Below are 26362 nucleotides of genomic sequence, written 5' to 3' on the forward strand. Positions count from 1 at the left end.
AGTTAGACACTGACCCAGAACGACCTGTCCCTTTCACCTATCTCTAATATTTGCTATCTTTGGAGGAGGTGGTTTGTTCGTGTGCTCATGTTCATGTCAGAATCATCCCTCCATACTTTGACCAAGACTAGTCAGGTGTCTTGTTTTGTTAAACTAACCGACTTCCGAAAGCTTGTTCTTGTTTCGGGAGATCTCCCAGGTCGGCCCGGGATAACACGGTGTTTCAATGTGGCTGATTAGCAGTGATCCAATCCCAAACCAAAACATGTCAACATACATTATCTACTTTCCCTAAGCAGAGTTTGATTAAGGGCAGCATTCGAAGACAGATAATCTGCAGGTGATTATCTGTGGTAGATAGAGAAGCAGAGAGGGGAGTCACAGTAATAATTCCTATGTAATGCACAACACTTAGTCGCTTTGACCCAATAACCCATATCCTGTCTTGTAGAAGGGGGAGCCTATATTGTGATATTGAAAGGCTTACAATGGCTTATCTAGAGGGAACTCGGGCACAGTGAAGCGCTTGTCAGCCCACTCCTGATCCAAGGGGATTTGACCACAATGTGTGCATTATAATGGGCAGTGGGATGTATGTAGAAGCTTTGGCAGCTGTCCCACACACTGTACAGAAAGTATAGTAGTTTGTGTGTGTGTGTGTGTGTGTGTGTGTGCATGCGCGCACTTATAGAGGAAGAAAGGGAGTGAGGGTGGGATGGAAGACTGTTTGCAAGTCTAAGTGTGTGTGCATAATAACGACTGAAAAGATGGTAGAAGATATTGTTTGCCTGTCAAAGGGGGCATGTGTTGTGTGGTGTGATTTGTGTGTCTGTGGGCAAGTGTGTGTATGTGCAATGTAAAGAAAAGCAGAAAATACTAAGTATTGTATTAAGTGTACACATGTGCATTGTGTGTTTTCTAAGAACATGTCTAAAAGCATCAGTGTGCATGTGTGTGTGTTTGTGTGTATTGTGATGCTTGTTTGAACCAGTTCCTGCTGAGGTAAAAGGAGAACATGCACATACATAGAAACAATTATGCATTTGTACACCCAGATTGCTTGCATATATGAATTATACAGTATGTAAAGTATGCTTTTGTGTGTGTTGGTGTACAAGTGTGTGTGTGTGTATGTGTTTGTATGTGTGTGTGTTATAGAGTGAGCAGGGGATAAAGGACAGATTGTGGTCAAGGCTGTCTGCATGAAAACATTGTGTGTAATTGAAATGTGGGAGCAGAAGTGTGTAGGAAAAGGTTTTGTGTTGCGGTTGTACATTGTGTGTGTGTGTTTGTGTGGGTGTGTGTGTGTGTGTGAGTGTGTGTGTGTGCTTGTAGAGTCCCAGAGTGTAACATTACAGTGAGTAGAGGTGGAGCTCTCGTTACTAGCCTGTGAATGGAGGTCAGTGTGACTCCTGAATAGGGAAGAAATAAGAAAACATGACAGATAGAGGATGAATCAAGAACTCCGCGCTTCACTCTCTCTTTCTAACTTTCTCCCCCTTTCCACTCCTCTCCTCACTTTTGATTCTTTACTCCCTCCATCTCCAGCCAAATTCATGTTTTTATGTAATAGTAACAATTGGAAACAATAGTGGGGGACTGTTCATTTACTGTGTAGCTGTAACACATGAATGGGAACCCCTTTATGAATGTAAAGCAAGAGAATGAGTCTAATGAAAGATATGTAACTTTACCCTAATTGTCTACAGCAGGGGTGACCACACTTTTTCAGCTGGCGAGCTACTTTTAAAATGACCAAGTCAAAATGATCTACCTACTATAACAATGCAAAAACACATATTTATTTCTACATATATTTGTTTATAAATATATTGAAGATTACATGTACAATATCAATAAGGTGCTTGGAAGCTTCCACAAGCACCTTAAAGTGTACAGATATGTGACTTGGAATAGTAATCTTTCAATGGGAACGCAAAATCTAAATTAGCTAGGATCAGTATGTCAGTTTTCCTGAAATTTTTCACCTCTAAGCTATTCACCAAAACTTGACTAAATATTTCAATAAAATCAGCATAGGCTACATAATGAAAATCCATCTCTCTGTGTGGAATGTGGGTCACAAACTGCTCAGCTCTGGTGTGAAAGGTTGAACAGTCGTTGGGATCGGTCAAATGTGGGTCGAAGGCTTGTGCATGATCCCACACAGTGTTAGTTTGTGAAAGAGGTGTCAGTCTCAGCCACAAATGAAGATGATTTCCCCTGTGGGAAGCGGGAAATTGGGCTAAATTCTGGCAGCAAATGTGATTACATGAAAATCCATATAAAATCCTCAATAAATGTGACTTTAATTATACCTACAACATACATTTTTCCCAGCAATATTTCAACTTTAACCTTCTGCCTACATTTTGCATGTATTGCCATGATGATGTCAGCCTGGATATTTCTTGCTTCAGCTCCCTGACAGGGTAATACACATGGAAATGTGCTGGGGAGGTGTATTTAACGTGATGGATTAAAATTCAGTTTTGAGTGGTTACCTATCAAATGAGATATCTACTGTCAAAAAAAACCTGCTCATTACTTGAGTGATGCAGGTTTTCCATCTGGCGGTCTTTCCCTAGCCCTGTCTGTTTTATTTCTATGCCACACACTCACTGTCATGCTGCCTCTCACATTGCAAGCAGGAGCTCAAATTCCTCGATAGCATTAAGATATGACCGAGCTGGAAGTTTATCCCGATCTATACTCTACTCTCCCTGCAGTCCTCCAGCTCTTCTCAACGTCTCACATCTCTCCTCTGTCTGCTACACCTCTCCTCCCCAGTGCCCTTCATCGCCTCCATCCACCTCTCCCTCCTTTTCCCCTTTCTCGCCTCAGCAGAGACATGGTCACCAGGGACTCACATTTCTGTCTCTCCTCCCTCCTCCCTTCAAAAATGCCCCTCTGTTGTTGTTGCCCTCCAAATCTCTGCTGGCAGACTATGGAGAGAGCAGGAAAGGCAGACAAAAAGAAATAGATGTCTGCTTCCCCCCGAAACCATGCTAACCTCACCTTCCCCCCACAGTTGTTGTTGCCCCTTCAAATCTCTGCTAGCCATAGAGAGAGAGAGAGAGAGAGAGAGAGAGAGTTTGGGAGTCTTCTCAACAGGGGGATAGTTCTCAGGGTGGCAGGAAATTACCCATGTTGTTTGTTGGTAATCCTTTTTTAATATCAGGTTTTGGGACAAGGGGGGTGGGAGAGAATGAGAAGGCAGCAGTGGGGAGAGAGAGAGAGAGAGAGAGAGAGAGAAAGAGGGAGACAAAAGAGGGATCCAGTCCAGACAACACGATTGGCGGCTCCCAGGGGGACGATATGGCGTCTGTGTGTACATAACAGACATCTCAAGTACTGGAAATGAATAGTATTATGAGACTCCCACAGTATGTCTTCGCTGCTCAGTAATACCATTGGTATATCCACTAAAATAAATAACATGAATGAGCTAGTTTTTCTCTTTGGGAAGACTCCCCCCCATTTTGACAATTACAAAGCTCCTATGACAATGTTGTGCTTACCACAAGATAGATAAATCATTGAATGAAATACAGCCTGTGTATGTCAAAATCATTCAATTACTTGTTTTTGGCTAATAATATGTGAGACGTACTGCTAGTTCCCATTTATTTTTTCATGATTTACTTACATTGTTAGCATTCTACAGGTTGACCAAGGTGCAAAGGTTTAACATTTTACCATTCAATTTTTTATATAAACAATGGATCAAATCACTATGTAAAATGTAAAAGATATTGTCAGAGTAATGAACCCACAGAAAAAGAACCTTTTGAAAAACCCACCAAATGCAAGACAAACAAAGTTAGCTACCAGCTGGTAAAGAAAGATAAAACTTCAGGTAGTCTCACTTTGCCAGACCCTCCTCTGAAGCGCACTGAAGGATGGTCTGGCTACTCTGCTTTTGCTTTTGGGGATGGGACAAAAACGTGCTCTGGTTTAATGGCATTTTTGTAAACCAATCAGAATCGTCATGGGTGGTGCTAAAGTCCACCCATGACGGGGCAAATTAGGAAAAAAAAACTCAGATTGGACAAATAGTGTAGCTAGCCGGCCCAAATTTAACATGCAGAGATTGAAGTAGCAGTCAACCATAGTCCTCACAAATCCACCGAGTTTAATATTCCAACACAAAGAAAGTGGAAGGAAATGGGAAATAGACGGGAATTTCCTTAAGAACCGGAGCAATCCCAGAAGTGGAACGTAAAGGCTATAGACTAAACTTCAGGTAATGACCAAGACATTGGTGACGTAGTAAATGTTGAACATAAATTTATTTGGTGTCTGGTAACATGAATCAGTGAATGCAAAATGTTGGTCTCTGTTAGATGTTTAAATAAGCAACCATGCTAATTGCTAAAACAACTTTTTGATGTGTCTTCAGCCAATGGAGTTCTCCTGTCCAGTCCAGTAATACAGATTAAAAAGAAGCAAATCATGAATTAACATTTTTAAAATCGATATCTTTCATCCATTAACTGGAGACCAATTACTGTGGACATGTGGCGATGTGTAACGGAAAAGATGTCACTTGAAGTCACGAAACTACAGAGATGGATCAAGTAACTCTACAGTTTCCCACAGCTGCACGAAGCGTTCAAAATCCTTCAGCTCAATGTTTTATTTCAGGCTTACCGCTCTCATCAACCTATTATTATTCCAACTAAAAAACTAAAAATCCAAAGTGACTTCCAATTAGGTGGCTTTTAACCTTGAAGGTATATAACTCCGGACAGCAAGAAGTAAGTGCAAGTACATAAGCTATAAGGATCCATGTGAAAGTGCAGCTTAGGGAACTCATTCCCCCACTTAGGAGCCAGGACAACAAACAGTCAGGATTTTTTAAAGTTATTAGTCCCTCGTGGTAAGGGCGCAGCAACCTGTCCCTCAGGTGTTGGTGAAGACCAAACTAAAAGGGAGAAATAACTCCAAATTAGTGTTAATGTTGCTTTGTATCTGCTGGATGTGTCAAAAGGCAGGCAGCATGTATATAGCTTGTTGTGCTGCACCAAAGTGGTAATAAAACAACAACTTTAGCTCATTTAACTTGTCAAGACATTTTTTCTGCACTTTATAAGAAATATAGTTCTGTTGAAAAGTCAAAACGTTCCTTCAAAGGCACACTTGACTTCATACTTCAACGCTAGATAAGTATGGGCTTGGACTGATAAGGAGGAGAAGGATCTGCCTGCATTCTCAGCCATTAATCAGTGTCACTTAGGGAAATCCAAGCCTCCTATCAGTGTTCCATTGAAGATAGTGGCTGACACAAAAGAGGTGGATCAGCCCACAAGACACAACTCACAGTAGCCCGGTTGCACCTTATTGACCCCTTTATGGCAGATGCACCCCTTTTGTAATGGAGTTAGGCATTTGTCTAGTTGTCGTCCACTCCTCCCCCATCCCCGTCTTCAATGGGGTGTGGCAGAGAGAGAACGAAAGAAAGAACAGGAGAATAGAGAAAAAAGATAACAATACAGTTTCTCTATAAAGACAATGTCAGCAAACATGTACACCCTCTTTTCAGGATGCCTCATGGCCCTGGAAGCAATTGTTGCAGTTCCTGGAGGTTGAGGTCGACAGAGAGAAAACGGTACTCAAGGTATTTTGAACACAAATTGTATAGTTTACTGTCACAATGGGCAACACACACAACAAATTTCACTTTCTATGCTCTCTTCTGATTTTATAGGAATGAAAACTAAACGGACCAAAAAAAAAAAAAAAAAAAACATTTGTCCGAGAAATGCAGCTAAATGTTTTCACAATATTTGGTGCAGTAAAATGTAATAGACAAAAAATAAATAATTCTGTGGACATTCTGTCCTGTCATGGTTGATTTGGAAACATATTACTTACTTGCTGCTGCAGGTTCAATTTAATACTACTGGTCCCAGAATTCTAGGGGCAGCAAACATTCCTTGAGCAAGCCATTTGAATCCAGGACAGGAATGGCGGACTCCACCACTAAAGATGAAAACCACAATACAGAATTTTAGAACGTAAATACATTGATTGGCTACTGCTAAAAAAAAATGCCAACTATTAGTAACATCAAAACCAGGGATTTTAACTTTAATGTATTGATATCTAATTGTGTCTAAGAATGGATTTCCCCTTTAAATCTAGCTAACCCTAAAAGAATTTTTTTAATAATTCCATTCATCTACAATTGTGTCTACTCTCCAGTCTCATATGTTCAAATCCAATTTCAGCTGTTCGGTCTACTAGTCCAGTTCAGCCCTCTTTAATTCAATTTCATTGAGTGGAGTCATGCCCAGGGCAACTAAACCAAGCACAATTTAGCCTACTTTAGGTCAATCCAATCCAACCCAGCAGTCTGGCCCAGTTTACCCTAGACTTTTATGCCGGTTCATACCGTCCTCTTAACCTACGTGACAAATCAAGTAACACCCTTTCAAACCCAGCTTAGATCAGCACACTTTAGGTGCTTCTCTGTCTCTTCCTTCCTGGATCCCTGGTATCTGGTGATAAGGAGGTCAAAGTGCAGTGTGTGGGGTTGACAAGGGACTATAGATGACACTGAGTAGCCATAGTTCTTCTTTTTTCTGTTGCTTTTCTGATGATGGATGCACAAACGTATCCCTCCATCGTCTCATTTGTGAAACAACATTGATCCTTAAAACAGTTTATGGTGATATTCGCAAATGCTGAGGCCAGGTTGGTCAAGGGGATGTAGTGCATGAGACACACAAACACTATACATACATGCTAATGTTGCAAGCTTGGTTTCGCAAATAAATCATAATATATCTATATATATATATATATATTTATGGTGTGGTGTCAAATAAATCCAAATCTATTGAATTGTTGACAAGCAAAAAGGAAATAGCATGCTATTGATCTCCAATGGAGGATTAGATTTCTTATAGCAAAAGGATACAGGTCTCATACAATGGGAGGAACATGTGGCAGAGTGGCCAATACTGCATATAACCCATAGCAGGGAGTCAATATCCAGGAGAACAAATGACACTGTGGCAATCTAATTGCTCTCAGCAGTTGCTGCATTTGTCACATGGATCTGTTAACAAAGCAGCTTTTCATATGATATAGTGTGTTATATGCTAGTCCAGCAACACTTGTATGTAGAAATGCAGATAATGTCGAGCAAGCAGGTTATTATTGCCCCGACAGGGAGATGCATTTTTGTTGTTTTTACGCCCTGCAACTTTGCTGTTTTGGTCCACTCTCACCTTTCTAATCAGCTTCATTTTCAGTCACAGAAGCCAGCTGTTTTCAGTGAAAAAGCCCTAAAAAACAACTGTACACTACCTGCTCAGCACCAATCAGCAGACAGAAAGAGTTAGCTAGTAAACATAGTGGAGAATTTAGCAGCTACGCTGTTTTTGGTCTCCAAAGCGTAAATTCTCCACTATGAGAGAGAGTGAATATTGGATTTGTTTGGTGGCCAGAAACATAACTCCAAGTTAATGCTGATGTTGCTCTGTTCCTGCTGGATATATAAAAAGGCACAGTTTGATAACACTTTCACAAAATGACCTACATAAGATGGTTATATGTTATTGTTTTGTTAACAGCTTATTGTTTTGTTACCAGTTCACATAACTAACATGGCTTTCTGTCAACCACTACTCAACCCTGAAACTAAAAGACTATTGTAGACGTGAGAGGGCATACAGCAAACATCCATGAGTTTTACTTCAGTGCTGAATGCAAAAACTAACTGAATAGACTCAAAAGAGCTAATTGATGTGAGCAAAATCATGTCAGTAAATCAGAAATCTACTGATCCTTGTGAAATGTTCAGCTCAACTTGTTGACCACAACAAATTTGTCACTCAATCCAACTTATTATTATACTGTATTCAGACAACTGACATATCATTCACAAGCTTGTTTCTCTAACCATCCGGCCATTGTTGAAGACTCCATTGTGTCCCCTGCCCTTTAATGTCAATGCTAAGAAATGGCACAGGTTACTTGTTGGGGGAGGAATGATAAAACACCAAGATAATGCAGCTCAGATTTCCTTATTTTGGTTTCCCAAACAAAATCTACAATGTTGGCCTTCAATGAATTAAAGATTAAGGGGCCATAAGTGAGATTCTTACTGCCATAGAATGAAATGAACATCATACATCTTCAATGATTTGATAGAGCAGATGATCAATAACAGTGACTCTACAAAATAGTCACTCCCGACACCCACACACACTGACTTGCACTTTTTTACCCGCTCAGTGATGCACGACAGTGCTATGATGGCACCATTATGTATTCAAGCCAACAAAGCCAACAACACAGCATTATAATAATAACAGTGTACTGCATCATGATTATCTCATCACAACACACTTTTGCGGAGCTCTGCAGCCAATGTGACTTTATTAGTTTTGTTAATTACAGGCCACTGGGACCTTAAAAAGTGCAGCCAAACTGTGCTTGCAGAAAGAGCTCAATAAAGGTGATGGATGACATAATACTTTACTAAACCTGCATTACCAGATTCTTTTGGCCTTTTGTGCATAATGAAAACAAACAACAATTCAGTGATGTATTCTTTGTAGTTGATATGGCAAAGTTTAAGAACCAAATTATCATTCATTTGAAGTTGTGTTTGTGGCCACCTGGCAAATGCATGTCCAGTAGACACTCTCTTTTAGCTCTGTTTTTTGGTCTTGATCAACTCTCTTTTTTTGAATTCCTTACTTATTCAGCCTCAGTTTCCAACTTGATGCTCACTAATTTGATGTTCCAGCACTGCTTGTGCAAAGATGGTCAGAATTTGTGGCAGTGATGACAGAAGTAACCGACGGAGGCGACAAGCGTCACAGCATTGCACCGAAAAAGGGCCGGAAATTATAGCGTCCACCCTGGGTGTTCTAGTTTCACCACTGCCAATCAGAGCTGGAGTCAATAAATACCCATGCCTACTGCAGAGTAATATGTCCTGGGAGTGAGTGCCGCTTGTAACCTTTCCCACTGCAGATAAAAGCCAGATGTTAGTCGGTGTAAGTGGATTTTTGACAATGTGAAAGGGGTATAACAGGCCTTTGCGGCTAAAGACATGTAGTAGGGTAGAGCGTGCTGCTAAAGACACATGGTAAGGCGTGTTGGATAAAAGCATCCACATCAAACTTCTGCTATGTGAAAGATCATGAAACACATGAACACTAGGGAATCAAAGTCTTTTTAATGATGACAATCTGACGACACTTAATTCACGACCTCTCAGCAAGTCAAGATCCAGCCTTTAATCTCTCTCTTTCTTTCACTCCTCATGTTCTCTGTCTGACTGTATGGGTGGTCCCATGGGGTGTGCATTTGGGCTCAGACCTAACTGACCCCTTATGTTGTTTATCAGTCCCTAATTCATCCCAGTGGCATCTGGACATCACTGCAGTCTCTGGTAGCTGTGAAGCTGGGAGTGGTGGGTTGTCTGGTCGGGTATGTTGGGGTGGGGCTGTGTTCTCTGTGCGTGTGTGTGTGTGTATATGTGTGGAGGGGTGTGGGGGTTGCCCCGGAAAAAAAGGCCTATCATGGTTTCCACACTTCTAGACCAGAGCATCCATCTGGACGCAAGTAGGTACATTGTTTTGACACTCACAGCGTGGTACTGTCTGGAGAGGAGAGGAGAAACCCCTCTTCACCTCCTTAATGGTGCTGAACATGATGCAATAGGATGCACTTGTCTGTAATACATGAGTGTGTATCTGTGTTGTGTTGAAGAGCTTCAGTCTAAAACGGGACATTCACACGCAGATAGACAAAACACAAGCAAATGAAGAAAACCAACTTGAAAACTCATGCACGTCATTTAGAAAAAAGCGCTCCAAAGTGAGAAAATACAACCAAATACAGTTAAAAATGTAAAAGTTATAAAACTACAGGAGACTCTATGGGGACACCAAATATAGCGTGTTCATCATTTCTTATTGTCCCCTAAAAACAATTTTGTAACTCAGTTACATTGTGACTTTCACTTTTTTTGTGTGGTGTCAAGTATGTGAACATATTTTCTTTATTCTTTAAATTTTTTCTTGAGCTTTCAGGGCCACCGTAATAATCAGACATAGTGCTAAAAAATTTCAAACTTCAAATTTGTAATCAATCTCTGTTTTTTGACTAAAGACTGGATGAATACATTTTCCATAATTGGTAGAATGCAAAGAATACAAAAACATTTGGGAAATAAACTGCACAGACTAATGCATACACATTTCCACTTGTCTTGTACCCCTTTTTTCTGCTATATTGGAAGAGGAACAGATGGAGTTTCATTGATCCAAACCCAATTTCCCAAAGGATCAATGGTTTCATCTCTTAAATTATTGCTCATCTTTCCAAACCTCAGAGTTAAAGTCTGAACAACAAACCAATCAAATGACCTCATAATCACCACTTTACTCAGCTATAAATGAATGTGAACATCACATCACTGATCAAACTGCCAGCAACAGATTTCATCTTTTCACAATTATAAGACACTGGAGTCACCATGCTGTTCGTACTTTTTTATTGTTTACATCAGGAACGTCGCCAAATAAAGTGCTGTATACTGATGTCACATCCACTGACGCCAGGACAGGATAACAGTGTTGTAAAAATATGATGGCTACACCTAGCAATATGTGAAACAAAAATGATCCCAGATTAGACTTTCTCAAGACATTCTCTCCTTTCACTAACACACTCCCTGATGTGTGTCTTAGGGTCTTAGTGGATTTGATGATTTTTAGCATTTGTGTTAACCTGCTTGTAATACCACATAGATGCCAGAAAAGTTTCTTTTCACAACCTTTTCACAAATTATTCAGACATGTCTTAAATTGTCTGGTTTAAGTATCCTAAGTATGGTTAAAGATGGTAAAATGATCTTTGACAGTGGTGGAGGAGAGAGAGTTGTATTTTTTTCCCCCAGAAGAGTTTAATTAAGCTGCAGTTAGAAAAGGAATCAATACTTTGTTAACAACCCTTTCCAAAGAGACATCATAAGAAATGATGGGCAGTCCACAGTGAACATCTCCATTATCATCATCTCCATCCAGCATCATTAAGATAAACATTTTTCGGGACAATATTTTAGCAATCGGCCACAGACCCGTCCGGAGGTGAGCAAACTAAAGGCTCTGCTAGTTCATGTCAACATGTAAATATTCAGTCATTTGGCAGGTACTGAAAGACCAACAAGACATCTCACGGGTAAGTTAGCACACATTACAGTATCAATACAATTTTTTTGCATATTTCGTTTTGCATCAGAGGATATGAATGAGAAGGCACATTGGCTGCACATATGCACTCAAAGTCCGCTAGTTGCCTGGACAGTCTACTGGACAGACGCCATGTTGGGTCAGGTTGTGACAGGTTTGTACCAAATGCTGTTTATTTTAATGAGTGTGGCAAACATTTTGGCAGTAAAGTGAGGATCTGTTGACACATCCAAAGGCATGCCAATCAAAACGTCACACCTACTCATACTAAAAAAACAGAACAACATAGACATTGTTTAAAACAGTGGTTTCTGAGCTTTCTGGGCCCTTTAAAGGGGAACTCAATTGGGTTTACACATCTAAGTCTGTTTACAGGTTTTGGGGAGTACTACTTCATATGTAAAAAAAAGTAGTGTAAAGTTTTTTGTGGCTCAAAAGGGAGCTGCGTCAAATTTGAAAAATTGGTTGGGTCTGAAGACACTGCCGTGAAAAATGTCCCCATATGTCATAAGTTAGACTGCATCCTCTACTGGCCATGGTAATTATGACAGGAGCAAAGCAAAGCAGGAAGTAAGGTGACGAAGTATGAAAGCCTCAAACAAACACAGGACTATTCCCCAGGAGACCGGAGTTTGTGTGCCATTTGAAAAGGTTTTTTTAAGCAGGAAGTGTAGCAACGTAACAAATGTATTGATCTTAACCCAAACCATGATTTTTTTTTTCTAAATAAGTAGTTCTAAACCTAAATCAACTGCAACTGTTAATCTCAACAAATGTTGACGTGTTTAAAACTGTGATCGTTATGTTTATGGACGTCACAAGCTCCTGCAGGTTGTATTTCCTGCCACCGCTAGAGGGTGCTAATTGAAGAAATGCTGCTATGGGTTGTATCAGCGGGTATTTAGGAATAAACAACCTATATGTTTGTAAGGTTTGGACTTGTTGAGGCTACAAATTTGAAAATGAGAAGAATCTGTGGGTGTGGAGTTAAAAAGAAGTAAGCTTACTAGACATCTGTTGCCCGCTCCCCATCTCTGCTGGAGCTTACATTAGCGTTCTGCTAGCACATCATAACGTAAGCGCGGATTTAGTTAATTTAAATATTTTCTATAGAGTTAAAAACAATTTCACAAGAAACATCCAACAACGACAGAAAAGTTGGAAAAATTAAAACCTATTTGGTGTCGCAGAATTTGGGTTATTATTGTCCTGGCTCCCAGGTTGAAAACCACTGCTTTAAAGAATACTAAAGGACACATGTATTTACAGGTTAATAAAATGGCATACAGTATTCAAAGTAGATCAATAACAAAATATGTCTCATATTGATGGTGAAGCAAATCTATGGTAATGTGTACTTTCTGAATAAATATACAGCATTTTGGAAAAAGACCTCATATTCTGCTCGCTCCATTTCTGCTTAAGTGATTTGGCAGGCACACACACATATACAGTTTACTCATTCTTATTTAACATCATGAATAAAGATGACAAAAGGCACCGGTCACTGTTTTTTCCTGCTCATTTGACACTAAAGTACTGTATTTCAGCATAGTTCCTTCTTTGAAGCTTTTCTACAACAATGTCAAATTCTCACCAAAAATGCAGCGTTATACTGTGAATGTGTCCACTTCATCTTCAACTGCTTAAGTCATGATCATGGCGTAAAGTGAAATGAGTGTGTATGAATTATGTTAAACTTAAAAATTGTTTTAAGGAATGACGTGGATTGTGATGAACAAACATGAAAAATGAGCTTCAGTTTCTTAAAATACAGTTTTATTTGTGAATTTACACTGATTAGCAATACATCTAAAAGCAACTCCATTAGATAAGCATTCATATAGGATTTTCACAGGTCACAAAGTAGCTTGGCTCATTCTGGCATGCCAAAGCACAACTGTTTTTTTATTTATTTTTTTCAACAGAAAAAGGTGGATAGAGAGGCAAAAGTAAAACAAGGTGCAAACAGTTGGAAACAGAAGAGGGGGAAATAAAAAAAGATGCAATGCACATTCAGTTCATCTGGGAGCAATGTATGCTCATAAAATGGTTAATTTAAAAAGCCTAGTGCTCTCTGCAAACTAATAGAAAAAAAAGAAGCCTACTGCAATACAAATGGAGGATGATAAAACTTTCTGAGAGAAGAGATGGTATGAAGGAAGTGATAAAAACATGGTGCGTTAGTGTCAGGTTGTCCTTACCCTCTGACCCGCTCTACTACACACATATGCACTTCCATTTCCAAACTCACACCTCTCTTCTCCATCTCTTAGTTGTGGGACCTCAGCTCTTTGCCCAGAGCCAAAAGCTATCATTTAACACAGCTAAAGGTGTGTCTCTAAAACCTCCCTCCCCCAAATCCAATACTTCACATTGCTAGCTGGGATATTGGTACATCTGGTTAAACTGCAGGGGGAGGATTTGTGGCAACCCATCACACTTTGGCTTTGCAGAGTTCAACTGTGGGTCATCTGACAGTTACAGTACAACACAATCGTGTTTACTAGAGCAATTACATTAGCGGAAGCCTGAGAAGCTGAAATGACGACCAGAATCGCAGAGCGATCAAATAGAAATAAGATGTCCACACGACCTCCTTAAAATGTTCCAGTTGCAGGAGGAAAAAAATGGCCAATTAAGCAAGGAAGCATAGTCGCTGTGAATATAGCTACTGGAAAAAAAAAAAAAAGGTTTTGGGAGCCTGAGGGGTGTCAATGCAGTCACTGGGGTGATTTATCACAGGTCTTGTTAGGGTCCTTGACGCCCGAGCAGGCAGACGAGAAACGCAACCCTTGTCTCATCATTAAAAACGACGGAGAAAAAAAAATTACAATATGGCTTTAAAACAAAACACACCAAACAAAAGATGTCACCACTCCAAACTCCACCATCCATGATTCTCATTTCAGCTGGCGACTGCGGATAGTTGGACGTTGTATTTCCGCACTACACTTCATTTTTTGTTTTAGTTGAGCAGTAGAGATCATTTCTCACGTGTGACACCAATAAAAGAAAATTTTTTCTTTCTTCATTCAACTCACTTTCTGGGTCCTGACCTTTCTCCAACACCATGCCTCGCTTGCTACTTTCACAATTTTTACCAATAACTTCACAATCTCCTTAACTGGTGAAACCACCTGCAACTAAAATGTGTTATATACCAAAAGAAAAGTGCAGCACAATAAAATAAAAAATATATAGTTAAAAATCTATAGCCAACATATCCAGTTTTCATATATCTGTATTATATAGTAAATTTGTGTACTCTGAAGATTAGAATATAATTTGAGCAATCAGGCATCACTACAGAACATAGTCAGCCATATAAATTTAGTTCTTGCAAAAAAGAGAAAACATGCGTAACATCTGTAATTCTCTGTAGTAGCTTACAAATGGAGTACAAATCAGAGTTGACTAATACCAATTTTGTGTTCGATAAAAAAGATAAAATTTCACGAGATGACAAACTAGACACAAACAGTGACGCTTTACTGAAATGAGATTGTTTCTTCTTTTCTTCCGTTTAGTTTGGCAAAGAAACCATAGCGATTAAGAGAAGATGTGTAAATGCTACATAAATATTCGGAGTGAGTCAGCGGCTCTTTGAGATCACGTCAACTTAGTTGTGATAAACTGCCAGCCTTCATCCTCACTATGTTATCCAAACCAGTCTTGAACTTATCTTCTAGTTCAACCACAATCAAGTGAAGAGAAGGTTTGTATCCAAAGAGTGGGCGAGAGCAGAGAGCAACCTTTTCTAACAGTAAATAAATCAACACAAACCCTGTGGCTGTTTTGTTGTTTTTGAGACCATGTTTTCCAGTGTGACTTTAAATTTCATGTGGCCTCTCAGTTCCCTATGCAGAGTCAGGTGACCAGAACGTAAAAACATAACCTAAATAGACTGTTCTGAGTCTTAAAAAAAATAGGTTGAGTTTTAACTTGTGCAGTTTTACAACACTCACGTTCCAACCCAATCATTTCATAAAATTGGATTTTGAAGCAAGAAATATGCAAGTTGGTTTCAAGTTTTATGTTCAGCCTGGGAAACAACACAAGAGGAGCCAGTTATTCAGGAACTAAATGGCCTTAAATTACACTTTAAGGCTTCCAAGGAGCCCCGTAGAGTAATGCATATGTGATCAGGTGTGTAGACACCCAACACCCACCCGAGACACTTGTCACCCCACATCTGGTGGAACATTAATTTGCGGACCCACATACCCATCCCAAAATTTCACAAGCATTCTTGTCTTTTAGCAGAAGGAGAACTTTCTTTTTTGTTGCAAACCAATAATCTTTTTTATGTAATCCATTCTTCTTCCTTTTTGCACATTATACCTTTTGTTAAAAAATGTCGAACAAAATTAAAAACATAAAAGGAACATTTAAAACGGAGTCAAAATAAAAACACAGACATTAAACAGAAAAGGTGGCTGTCGCCCCTCTTTCTTCTTCTGCGCAGGCGGCCTTCCCTTCACCTCTCAGGCCTCTGTCTTCTCTTTCTTTTTGTTCTTCTTCAGGAAGGATGGGGTGCGGAACTTCTTCTTCTTCTTGGTGTTGGGCGACTTGGAGGGTGAGCTCTCGGGGGACAGCGCCTCCTCGATCTTCTCGCCGGCGCGCACTGTGATCTCCACGCTCTCCACGCTGGTGGTCAGCTGGCTGACGCGCTTGCACAGCTCCTCGTCCGCGTCACCGTGCTGATCTTTGCCGTTCATCAGGCCCGTGTGGTTGTCTGAGGGAGAAGTGAGACACACAGGTTAGGTGAGGACAAGGAACGAGAAACAAAGAGCGGTCACATCACTCAATTCTGCTAGAGAAACCCTATTTCCAGACAACACCCACAACTAATAAATAACAATGCCACCTGTGCTTCATATGACTAACATTAGTGCAAAGCCAAGTCCTAATGTGGAAGAGTAGACAATGTGGGAAATAGTGAGAGACTACAATTTGCACTGGAATCAAACTGACTGATAAATTAATAAATCAATCATTTTCTAGTTAAGTATTTGTTGTAGATAACATGTTTGGAAACACTGATCTCCTTTTATGTTCACAGTAAGTCAAACAATAACTAGCACAAACTGAGCAAAATGAAGTCAAGTCACAAAGATCCTTTGGGCTACATGTAAAGAATAATTTGAACTTTCCTCCATATATTGCCATTTCATATTATTTAAATTTGACTGATAACATTTTTAGTGATGGATGCATTCACTAAACTTAAAAAAAGGTGGGTAAAGGCATTGTTTTAATAACTGGCTGGAACCAGTCGGTGTAATATGGTAAAAACATAGACCTAAACGTAATTACCCGATAAATCATCTTTCTGCTCATTTGTTACCAGTTTTATCCGAAGTATCTTATGAAATTGTAATAATTATTTTTCATCAGTATTTACACATATATACAATAGTTAATCCATGGAACATATTAGGCTTATGCCCATCATAGAAGGGGTGAGCTTTCCAACATGAACAGTTGTAAAATGTAATAGACGCTATGTTTTTTGACATAAACAGCTTGTAAAATACTACTAGAAGGAAAACTGTTTTATTATACATATTATATTATACATATACATATACATATTTATTAATATGTCTTCCCCCTGAATGTTGTTAATGTGAGGCTTTGCTGTCCCTGCTCTACCAAACACACTAATACCATTTGAACTGTGATGAACTTCCGCTTCACACAAAGAGACACAGTGTCCCAATGCTCCACATATTTCATAACATCCCTGCGTAAAACTCCAGTGACCTAATAGCCCACAGAGTCTTTCCTCTTTAAAACCTTTAAAAAAATGGGTTTGAACAGTGGCTTACACCCACTTCCTTAATGACTGTTCATGTAACAGGCCTGCCAGTGTCACATCTCTTTTTTGGGGGTTTTGGAAATGCAAGTTGGGGAATGCAGAGCAGCAGCAACATCATGCTGCTATACTAAAACTTGAAACCAGTGATGACTTCTTGTGTTATTTTCAGCTTAAGCACAAATGAAACACACAGGGCAGCATAAAAAGCAGTGTACACAACAATTGGCCTGGTTTCAGCACAACTAATGGCTGACCTGATAGAGGTGGTGTCAGAAAATATGGGTCCCTTGAGCCAATGTGCCGTTGTGGGATAATTGTTATTCATTGTGTGGTTTGCATGTTTGTGCTTGAGGGAAGCTGACAGGAAGTCAATCCCATAGCGTCATTATTTACAACTGGTAAGGAGGCCGCTGTGATCTTTGTCTCTCTTGGAGGTACATCAACTGGCTTCAAGTGTCAGGCACAAGAATTTCTCGGTTAATAGCAACAAGACTGTGGATCCAAATGGCGGTAATATATTACCCAGAATCATGTGATGTGACATCATAGCATGCTCACGTTACCAACCCAGCGGGTCTGTGATGTATTACGCCGAAGACAGGAGAGAGGAAAAAAATCTTGTGCTGTTTTGAACTGGTTTTGACAATTCTAGTTAGTGGTGCCTTGAAAGATGCTCCGACACTCAAGATTGACAACTAGTTAGCAAAACAACGGTGTGATCTGTGTTCTTTAAAAAGGCATAGTTTGACTTTTTGGCTTCATGCTGGGAGTTAGATAAGGAGATTGATACCACTCAGGTCAGTGCGTTAAGTATGGAGCTACATCTGGGAAGGGCATTAGCTTAGCTTAGCATAAAAACAAAACACAAAAAAAGCGGTTGTTCATCATTAAATAGTTACAGCATCTAACTATGTAAAACCCCTAAATTGTCATTTTACACTTGTTTTGAATGGATTAAACAATCAGATGTGACATTTGTAATTAGTATGTCTTAGAGGTGCTGGTAGGCCTAGTTTTGTATTTAGTCGTTAGGCTAAGCTATGCTAACCCAACGCCTGGCTCTACCTCCAAACGTTGTGAGTGTTATTGATCTTCTTGTCTAACTCTGCAAAAGAAACGTTTTTTCCAAGTTGTCAAACTATTCTGAAATCTTAGATGTCCCTGAATTCACCAACAAGGTAAGCGGTTCAAGCTAAACAATTGCTGCTGGGATGGATTACCTACAGTATAATAAAGCAGTTCTTGATTCTCATACTGAAATGAGCAGACAACAGAACCTCTGAATCTGTTTTTGTATCCTTCCATGTTGAAAATATAAATGTATGCTGTAAAATGCCTTTTGCAGAATAAGTAAGTAAGTGCTTTAAAGGTTTGCTTCAACACTCCTGGTGGGTTAGGATCAGCATTCATAACAGCAGAAATGTTGCTCCATTCTAGACGGGTAAGCTTTTACAAGAAAAATCATTAGTAGGCCTACAGTAGAAACTTGTTGCACAGATCAGTTATAGCTCCCAGAGCATTTCATTTTTAATTTGCATACACTCAAACATTCCCCTTGAAGCTTAAAGTCACACAGCAAGGTAGGGAAGATCATTCTGACAAAGTGTGTGTGTCTCTCTCTCTCTCTGAGTGATTGATACCTTCTTTAGCTGGAGTGCTTTGCGGGGACTGGGTGAGAGACAGAGACTGAGAGAGAGTGGAGCTGTCGTCGGAGGTTAGCTCGTGCTCTGCATCTGCAGGAAGGGCGGGGTGCAGGTCGGGGGGGGGGGATGGATGAGAGGATTGCAGGGTGGTGTAGAGGATTGAAGTAGTGGGACGACAGCAGGGGTGAGTGGGATGAGAAATTGTGGAGGGGAATTTGGGATGAAGGGTCAGAGGGAGGGTGAGGGAGCGGGAAGGGGAGGGGGGCGGGTGATTCAAGAGATTAGTGTAACACACGTTAGAATCAGGCCATGCACAGCAAAAAACGTGTTGATCGTCACTTGTTATCTATTTTTTTCCCCCTGGAGGATGAGCATGCACTGTAACATTTTCTTGCCCTCAACACTAACTTGGGTTGAGCAGCCAGCTTGCCCCTTGTGCAACATACCCACACAAACCTCAGAATAAGGTTATTTATTAGCTCTTACTAATAGATTTTGAAATAATGAAAGACAAAAAAGTCTTTTGGCACCTTTAAAGGAAGAAGGAAGGAGTTGAATTATTTTAAAAACTAGGGCTATAAACTATAAACCTTCAGTGGAATTGTATCATAAGGATTTTGTTAACCAAATTACGTTGTCTAAATTGTGGGCTAAAAAAGAAAACAAGCGGTAACGACTTGTAATGTCCTTCATTTAATTACATAATTTAATAAAATGTTAATACCCCTCCTATCATCTGTTTCTTTTCCTTCTCTTATGGACCTTCGTGACTCTTAATGCATGAAAACTAATTTAACTAATTTTTTTGTATCAAACTGCTTTTCATACAACTTTTGTATGTACAGTACATGTTACAGTACAGCTCAGCATTAATAATTTCATTAGTCTTAAACACTGATTAGTGTGAATGAATTATAGTCCCATATCACTTTGACACATTCATTAGCACATTCAGGGTTACACATTGAGTTGGCTAAGGCACACATCATTCACAACAGCATATAGAACCTGGTTGTAGGACAGATTGGTCTGTGCAGTGAAAGCCCTTATTTGTTCTCTATCAGATGTTAAATGCATAAAGTTACGCACTACTTACAATGGGTAGTTTTCAACTGACAGCTGCAACATACACATGTTATACTCTACATCACACATACTTTATTTGGATCAGTTTTGATATTTCATTTTTAAAATGATCACTTTAATTTACAAAATTAATATACGGAGTGGACTGGATACCACTAATCACAAGGTAAACCTACAAGTGAGTGTGTGTGTGTGTGTGTGTGTGTGTGTGTGCGTGCGTGTGTGCGTGCGTGTGTGTGTGTGTAGCATATATCAGGCCATTACAGACGGTCTCCAGCTTGCATCCAGATTGGCCACCGGGGATTTATGGGGCTGTGGGGGCAACAGTGTCATGGCAACGGGCTCTGCTCATGTTGCGGGTGTGAAGACCTGCTGTCTGTTCGCTCTGTCATCTTAGTCACACCGGACTCTCATACAGCACATGTGCACGCACACGCACGCACATCAACACATGTGCCCCGTTTCATTTGCACATAAGCATGATCCCTTTGGATGATCCTATAAACATGCATGAACACATATTCATGCTGATGCACGCACACACACACACACGCACACACACGCACAGGCATCCACATTAATCTGGACCAACTCAGCAGGAGCCTGTGCAGAAGGGGGACTAGTGGACAACCCCCCCTCACTATCTGTTTACTATTGATTTGTCTGAATGGCATGGGACAGAGGGCTAATATGATTAGCATTGACAATCCTGTGTGTGACTGTGTGCGGACACACAAAGTTAAGGCAGATGAATTCAGCAGTGGCGCCTGTGGGGACAGGCCCTTATGTTATAAGGTATATGAGTGTTTGTGCGTGAAACCCCAGGCAGTGTGTTCAAAAATAGGAGTGTCCTCTGCGATTGCTGTTATTGTGACAGCGCTACAGACCCTAAGATTATATGGATGTTTATTAACAACCAAACTGCTGACAGAGCACAGAACAAAATCAAGATGTGCAGTAATCAAACTGCAAGTCAAGATTTGAAGAAGAGGGCGAAAAGGAGGAGGGGACGATTTAAATCCAGATTTGGTTTGAGCTCAGTTTGAAATCTGCGCCTGCTGTTTTAGCAGATTCTAAGCATCTGAAAATGTCAGATGGTGCATGTTAACAACTTTTACAGCCTTCAGGACATGCTCACATCTGGCTGTTAGGGTCTTGTCTTTTCTACAGTTGAAAATCTTTTACACAAAGAAAACACAAAGCACACTTCAGTATGAAGCAACCGCTTAGATAAATTGACATGCTAGATTTAGACTTCACCCTCAATCTACAATACAATGTTAAGTGTGCCTTTATCTGCCTCTTCTGCACAATGGTGCTGCAGTGTTTTAATGTGCTGGGTAGTGTCATTTTTCCCGCCGTGCGTTACACTAAAATCAATGCGACAAACCTTACAGAAAGCGTGGAGGTTGTCAATATGACTAGGAAAGATTCATGTAAATTGTTGCGCCCAACACTGAAATTTACAGCTATATTTTAATTTCTTTGTGGGAACACCGCTTTCCTCTGCCATTTCTATCGGCTCACTTTTGGGTCTGAACTTCCACAAAGCTTGCGCAGAGATTAACTGTGAAACTGGGTTATAGGTTGCCAGGTTAAGGTGACAAACGACTTGACAATTGTATATGGTGTGTGGATTGTGTGAATAGGATGTTTTTCATACAAAATCTGGCAACTGGTTAACATTAGACAAACATATTGGTCCCAGGAGGAATAGCAAAGGGTCCGGGAGATGGGGCTAAAAAACGGGATTGTTGGAAGGTATGGTGTGTGCGTGCGGTGTGTGCGTGCCATATGTCTCTCAGTGTAACTTGGCTCTTGTGGTGTTTGCAATTTGAGTGTAAAAGATTTTAGAATCAAATCCACACACACCTAGGGACATTCATGGATTTATTAACTGGTGTGTATGAGTTTGCATGTTTGTCCAAGTGTGTGTTTTTGCATGTGTGTCGTACCATTGAGGCCTAGTTGCCTGCTCTCCACGTTCTTGCGGTACTCCTCTGACAGCTCACTGAAGGGGTTGGGAGGCAGCGGAGCCATCTGCTCCTCCTCTGTGGGCACGTATGGCTGGGGAGGAGACAGGGAGAGGGGTGAACATGGGAGCGCACACACACACACACACACACACACACACAAAACAAGAAAGGAAAAAACTATCATTTACACACTCCCCATAGCATCACATCACAGTGACCACATCACACATAACCCATGTAATCAAAAACTGTACAGAGAAATGCTCAACCAATTAGTTTGCAAACCGACATCTTTTTAACAGACTGTGGAAAATAAACACTCCAAAAGCAAGAGACGTGTACTAATGCAGTTTAGACTGGGGGCACCATCATACTCACAAAACTAGTCACACAAATGCACACAAAAAACACAATTCATAAAACGTCTTCTTAGATTTTTGTGTAAAAATACATCATGCTACAACACAACTTCTCATCTCAAGAACTCACACATGGGAAAACGAGTGCAACTTTATCAGATGCAGAAATAAAACTGGTGAAAATTCATTTAACATTGTTGTAAATCTAAAAACACAACATTAAAAAACATGCAATGTTTTCTGTTCTGATCTGGCAACAAGGTGTAAAACTAATTCACAAAAAAAAAAAAAAAAGTAAGTAAAAAAACCGAAAAAACACAATGGGATATACTTGTGGATATTTACCAGAACTTTTATCTGCACCAGATCCTTAAAGACAAGATACCAGTGATAAAACCATCAGCATAAAAATTTAAAAATTTGATATTTTTACCGTAATCTTTCCTAAATATTTATTTACCACAGTCTACTTAATTATTGATAACTAAGTGCAACTCTCAGCTTGGTATAAGTCCTTTTTGCCTGTGCAAAATGTTCTCACGTACTTCCACCTAGTGGTCTATAGGCATCATTAAACTGGCTCAAAACCATATGACAATATGTTTTCTTCAAATTCATTACTTTGTATTTACAAAGATTAATTAAGAATATTCTGAAGTTCCCCAGGTTTCAGAGAACTCTCTTCACAGTAAACAGGTGCCTCTCTCAGCAGCTAACAAAACAATTTTCTCGTTCTTCTCGCAGCAATGTTGTAATGTAACAAAGTACAAATACTTTGCTACTGTACTTAAGTAGAATTTCACATTTCTGTACTTTCTTTCATTATTTATATTTCTGGAAACTTTTACTTTTACTGCAATAAAATTTCCTGAATAAAATGTATACTTTTACTCCACTACATTTTCCCTAAGCATCTTAGTTACATGTTACTACAAAACAAAAATCTGAAGAAATTTGTTACACTGGAAAAAAGCAGGTTTGGCAAATCATTGCTCCTAGATTGTCAAAATAATGTAGGCCTACGCTCTATTCCAGTTGGTGACATGATGCCTGTTTGTTGTCAAGCAGCATCAAAATACATAGGGAAAAACTAAAGAAGAAGAGGGGGGAGCATAATAACTGACAGTGTCATGGAGGCTCCTACTGCAGGCTCTGCTGCCGTGGTAATAGACGATAAATACCCCAACGACAGTGGCAATGAAGCTAACGTTACACACTTTCGGCCATAAAGATCATAATTAAAGTTTTTTTACTATATATTCTAAAGTTTTTTTCTACGAGGATACTTTAACTTCTACCAAAGTGATTTTCTAGTAAGATACTTATACAAGGCTGGTTGGCAGTAACATCAAAACTGGTTAAAGTCATCTACATGTTTTTAGTTTTTCAAATTCGGAAAAGTGTTTGTATTTTTCGTTTGGTTATTTTTTTATGTTAAAAGGGCCAATGTGTAGGAATTTCTCCCATTATTGCAATCAACTCCCTCGCGCCAAACAGTTCAAAGTGCATAATACAGCTACGGTAGCCTTCACACTTCAAAAAGACGGTCTTTTGCTCTTTTCAATATCATTTTTCTTTTTTTGGGCAAAGAAGAAGACTCCTGTTCCTGAAATTTGGATTCTGAATTATGTGGTCCTCCATGTCTCCTTCTTCAATCCTGCCGGGGCTGATATGCAACGTTACACATTAACAGCACCGGTGAGTTTATCATGTGACAGCGAAAACACGAAAGGCGGATAGGTATATCCTGTACGTCTCTTGCTAATTTAACACACTGTTTGCCACCAAATCAAAATCAGCCTGTAATACCAGCAAACCATGTACATTTATATTCTCTTCAAAAAGTGGATATTCTTACCCGTCGTGGTTCATCAACAGGGATGCCTGCAAGGTGCTGAGAGCGTGGCCCCGATGACATCATATCAAACTGGTTCTGCTCTCTAATCTATGATAGGAAAAACAGACGCATTAATGTCATCAAGAAGCATGAAGCGTGAGCAGCGACTCTGACCGATTTAAAACTACGGTCAAAACAATCCAGAGCTTGAAAGTAAATGACAGACATGGTAAATGCTGGGCAACTTCAAATTTAACAATTCTGACTGAGAGGAAAGAATTAAAGACTCACTTTGTTCCTCTTCTGCAGCACCTCACTGGGGTCTGTGTTGAGAGGGACAAACTGATTGGGGTCCTCGATCCGGATCGGGGTTCCCGTCTCCTCTGCCTTCATCCACTGTGGAAGTAAGGCAGATCAAAACTGTCTGCTCAAAATAACAACAACCTTGCACTGTAAAAATACATAAAAACTCTATTGTTATTATTGTATGTAACCCTATTTTTTCTTCTTTTTTCTTGGCTATTTCAGGCCTTTATTCATATAGGACAGCTGAAGACATGAAAGGGGAGAAAGAGGGGGACATGCAGAAAAGGGCCACAGGGCGGAGCTGAACATGCAGCCGTTGCGTCGAGGAGTAAACCTCTATATATGGGTGCCCATGTAACCCTATTTCATAGTTTAAAAAAAACATCTTCAGCACATCTATTCTTTAATCACAATGTTTAATCAAGAAGTTTGTGTTACAAACTGGGGGAGTCTCTGGGAGGGTCTAGTCTCGCTTTGCTAGACCATCCTCCAAAGCATTGCCTAGTGCACATACACATAGCATTCTGGGAAGGGAGAAAAATTTGCACTGGTTTATTGGCATTTCTTTAAACCAATCACAGTCGTCACGGTCGCTCTGCACAGACCTGCTGCAAAATGGTCTCGGAAGGGAACTTGTTTTGGTGGAACATGTGTAAGTTCAGAACACTCTGATTGGACATGTGTTAAAGTTAAATGGCTCAAAGGTACAGTAACAACAACTAGGGCAACTGAACCAATGTAAACGTAGTTCTCTGTTCAGCCTGTAGCTGGCGACTTAACATTAGTTTTTAAACACTGACGAACAATATCAGTGAAAACAAAGCTGTCAACTAATTCAACTTGATGACAAGTCAAGCTATGATGTTCACTTTGTTACTTTATGTTTAGGTTTATCATTTAAATCCATATTCCATACGTGTAAACACAAAAACTACATAAGAAAACACTTCTAAATCACTTCAGCTTCAAACATTTAGAAATCAGAATTCAACCGAAACCATTATTTTTCACATCAACACGAACACTGTGCTCACCGTGGTTGTTCGGCTGTTGTAGCGCTCTTCTCTGCCCTCCACGCTGACCTTGGTGTAGCTGTTGGGCGAGTTGAGCCAGCGCGTCTTCTCTCTCTGCTGCCGCTGCTGCAGGAACTTGAAGGGCAGTCGTGTGGCGTCCCCGTCCTCCTCAAACATAAAGGCCGTGACTGTGGCGGGGATCTCCACGTCGCTCTTGTGCCTCGGCTTCTCTCGCATGATAGGGTGCCTGTAGGCATGACCTGTCCTGTAGCCCTGCAGCAGGGAACAAGAACACACAAACAGTTTGTTTTCTTAGATCTGAGATGATTTGGTTTGTTGTGCAATGACCAGGAAACAAAACCTCACGGCCACACAGGAGGTTTATCCAGTCTGATGTATTTATGTATTTATGTAGTCCCTATTTGACTTTTAATCCTCCATCCACTCCATCTACTGTTGTAACATCCTGTTTACCCAATAAGGATCATTAACAGTTTTAGATAACATCATTTTTTTCCCAACAGGAGGAGCAGACATTTGCATTTATTCTTTGACTTTTCCTTCCCGTTACGCTGGTTGAGCTGCCAGTTTCACAGTTAGTCAAATGGAAAAGAAAGAGAGGACCAGTGCTGTGAACACGGGGTTTGTGGCAGCACAGAGGACAGAGTCAGAAAGCCATTTCCTGACTGACCTATTCTCTCTTGTCCCTCTCCCTCATTCCCCTACTTCCACTCATGCGTCACCTCTTTAACCTCATCCTTTCTTTTCTCTCACACTTTCATTTCTCCCCACTCTCTTCACAAGAAGAAATAAGGAAGAGAGGGAAAGAAAGATTAAAAAGCGTAAGCTGTGAGAGAAGGGAGCCTCAAATAGGGATGCAAGAGAGAGAGACAGACGACAAAAGAAGCTCAGACAGAAAGAGAGCAAAGACATTAACCAAAGATAGACACAGCAGCTCTTTGTGGTGACGCAAAAGTATCATCACTCCTCTCTTCAAAACACATTTCGCCTACACCCTCTTTCCTGGAAATTTGAGACATTTAAAGAGGATCTGTCCTTTCTTTAACTTTGTCTGTTCTGTGCATCCCAAATAACATTT

At 40.1% G+C, this 26362-nt stretch overlaps 1 protein-coding gene across 9 annotated transcripts in view; it reads right to left on the reverse strand.

Annotated features, from left to right (window-relative positions):
* Positions 1-12981: 12981 nt before the first annotated feature.
* Positions 12982-26362, reverse strand: part of add3a (adducin 3 (gamma) a) — a 98667-nt gene continuing 85286 nt past the window's right edge. For 5 of the 9 annotated variants that reach the window (XM_034883376.1, XM_034883361.1, XM_034883355.1 and 2 more), the window contains exons 10-16: positions 25285-25536; positions 24236-24340; positions 23966-24052; positions 22453-22476; positions 21728-21839; positions 18684-18776; positions 15707-15957 (exon numbers count right to left, since the gene is read on the reverse strand). In XM_034883376.1, coding sequence (XP_034739267.1) covers positions 15707-15957; positions 18684-18776; positions 21728-21839; positions 22453-22476; positions 23966-24052; positions 24236-24340; positions 25285-25536 — 924 coding nt within the window. Of the gene's footprint in view, positions 15958-18683; positions 18777-21727; positions 21840-22452; positions 22477-23965; positions 24053-24235; positions 24341-25284; positions 25537-26362 lie in introns of all 9 variants that reach the window. The other 4 variants (XM_034883339.1, XM_034883390.1, XM_034883384.1 and 1 more) reach the window with 4 other exon arrangements.

Source organism: Etheostoma cragini, chromosome 2 (assembly GCF_013103735.1).
Source record: "Etheostoma cragini isolate CJK2018 chromosome 2, CSU_Ecrag_1.0, whole genome shotgun sequence".
Taxonomy (NCBI): Eukaryota; Metazoa; Chordata; class Actinopteri; order Perciformes; family Percidae; genus Etheostoma; species Etheostoma cragini.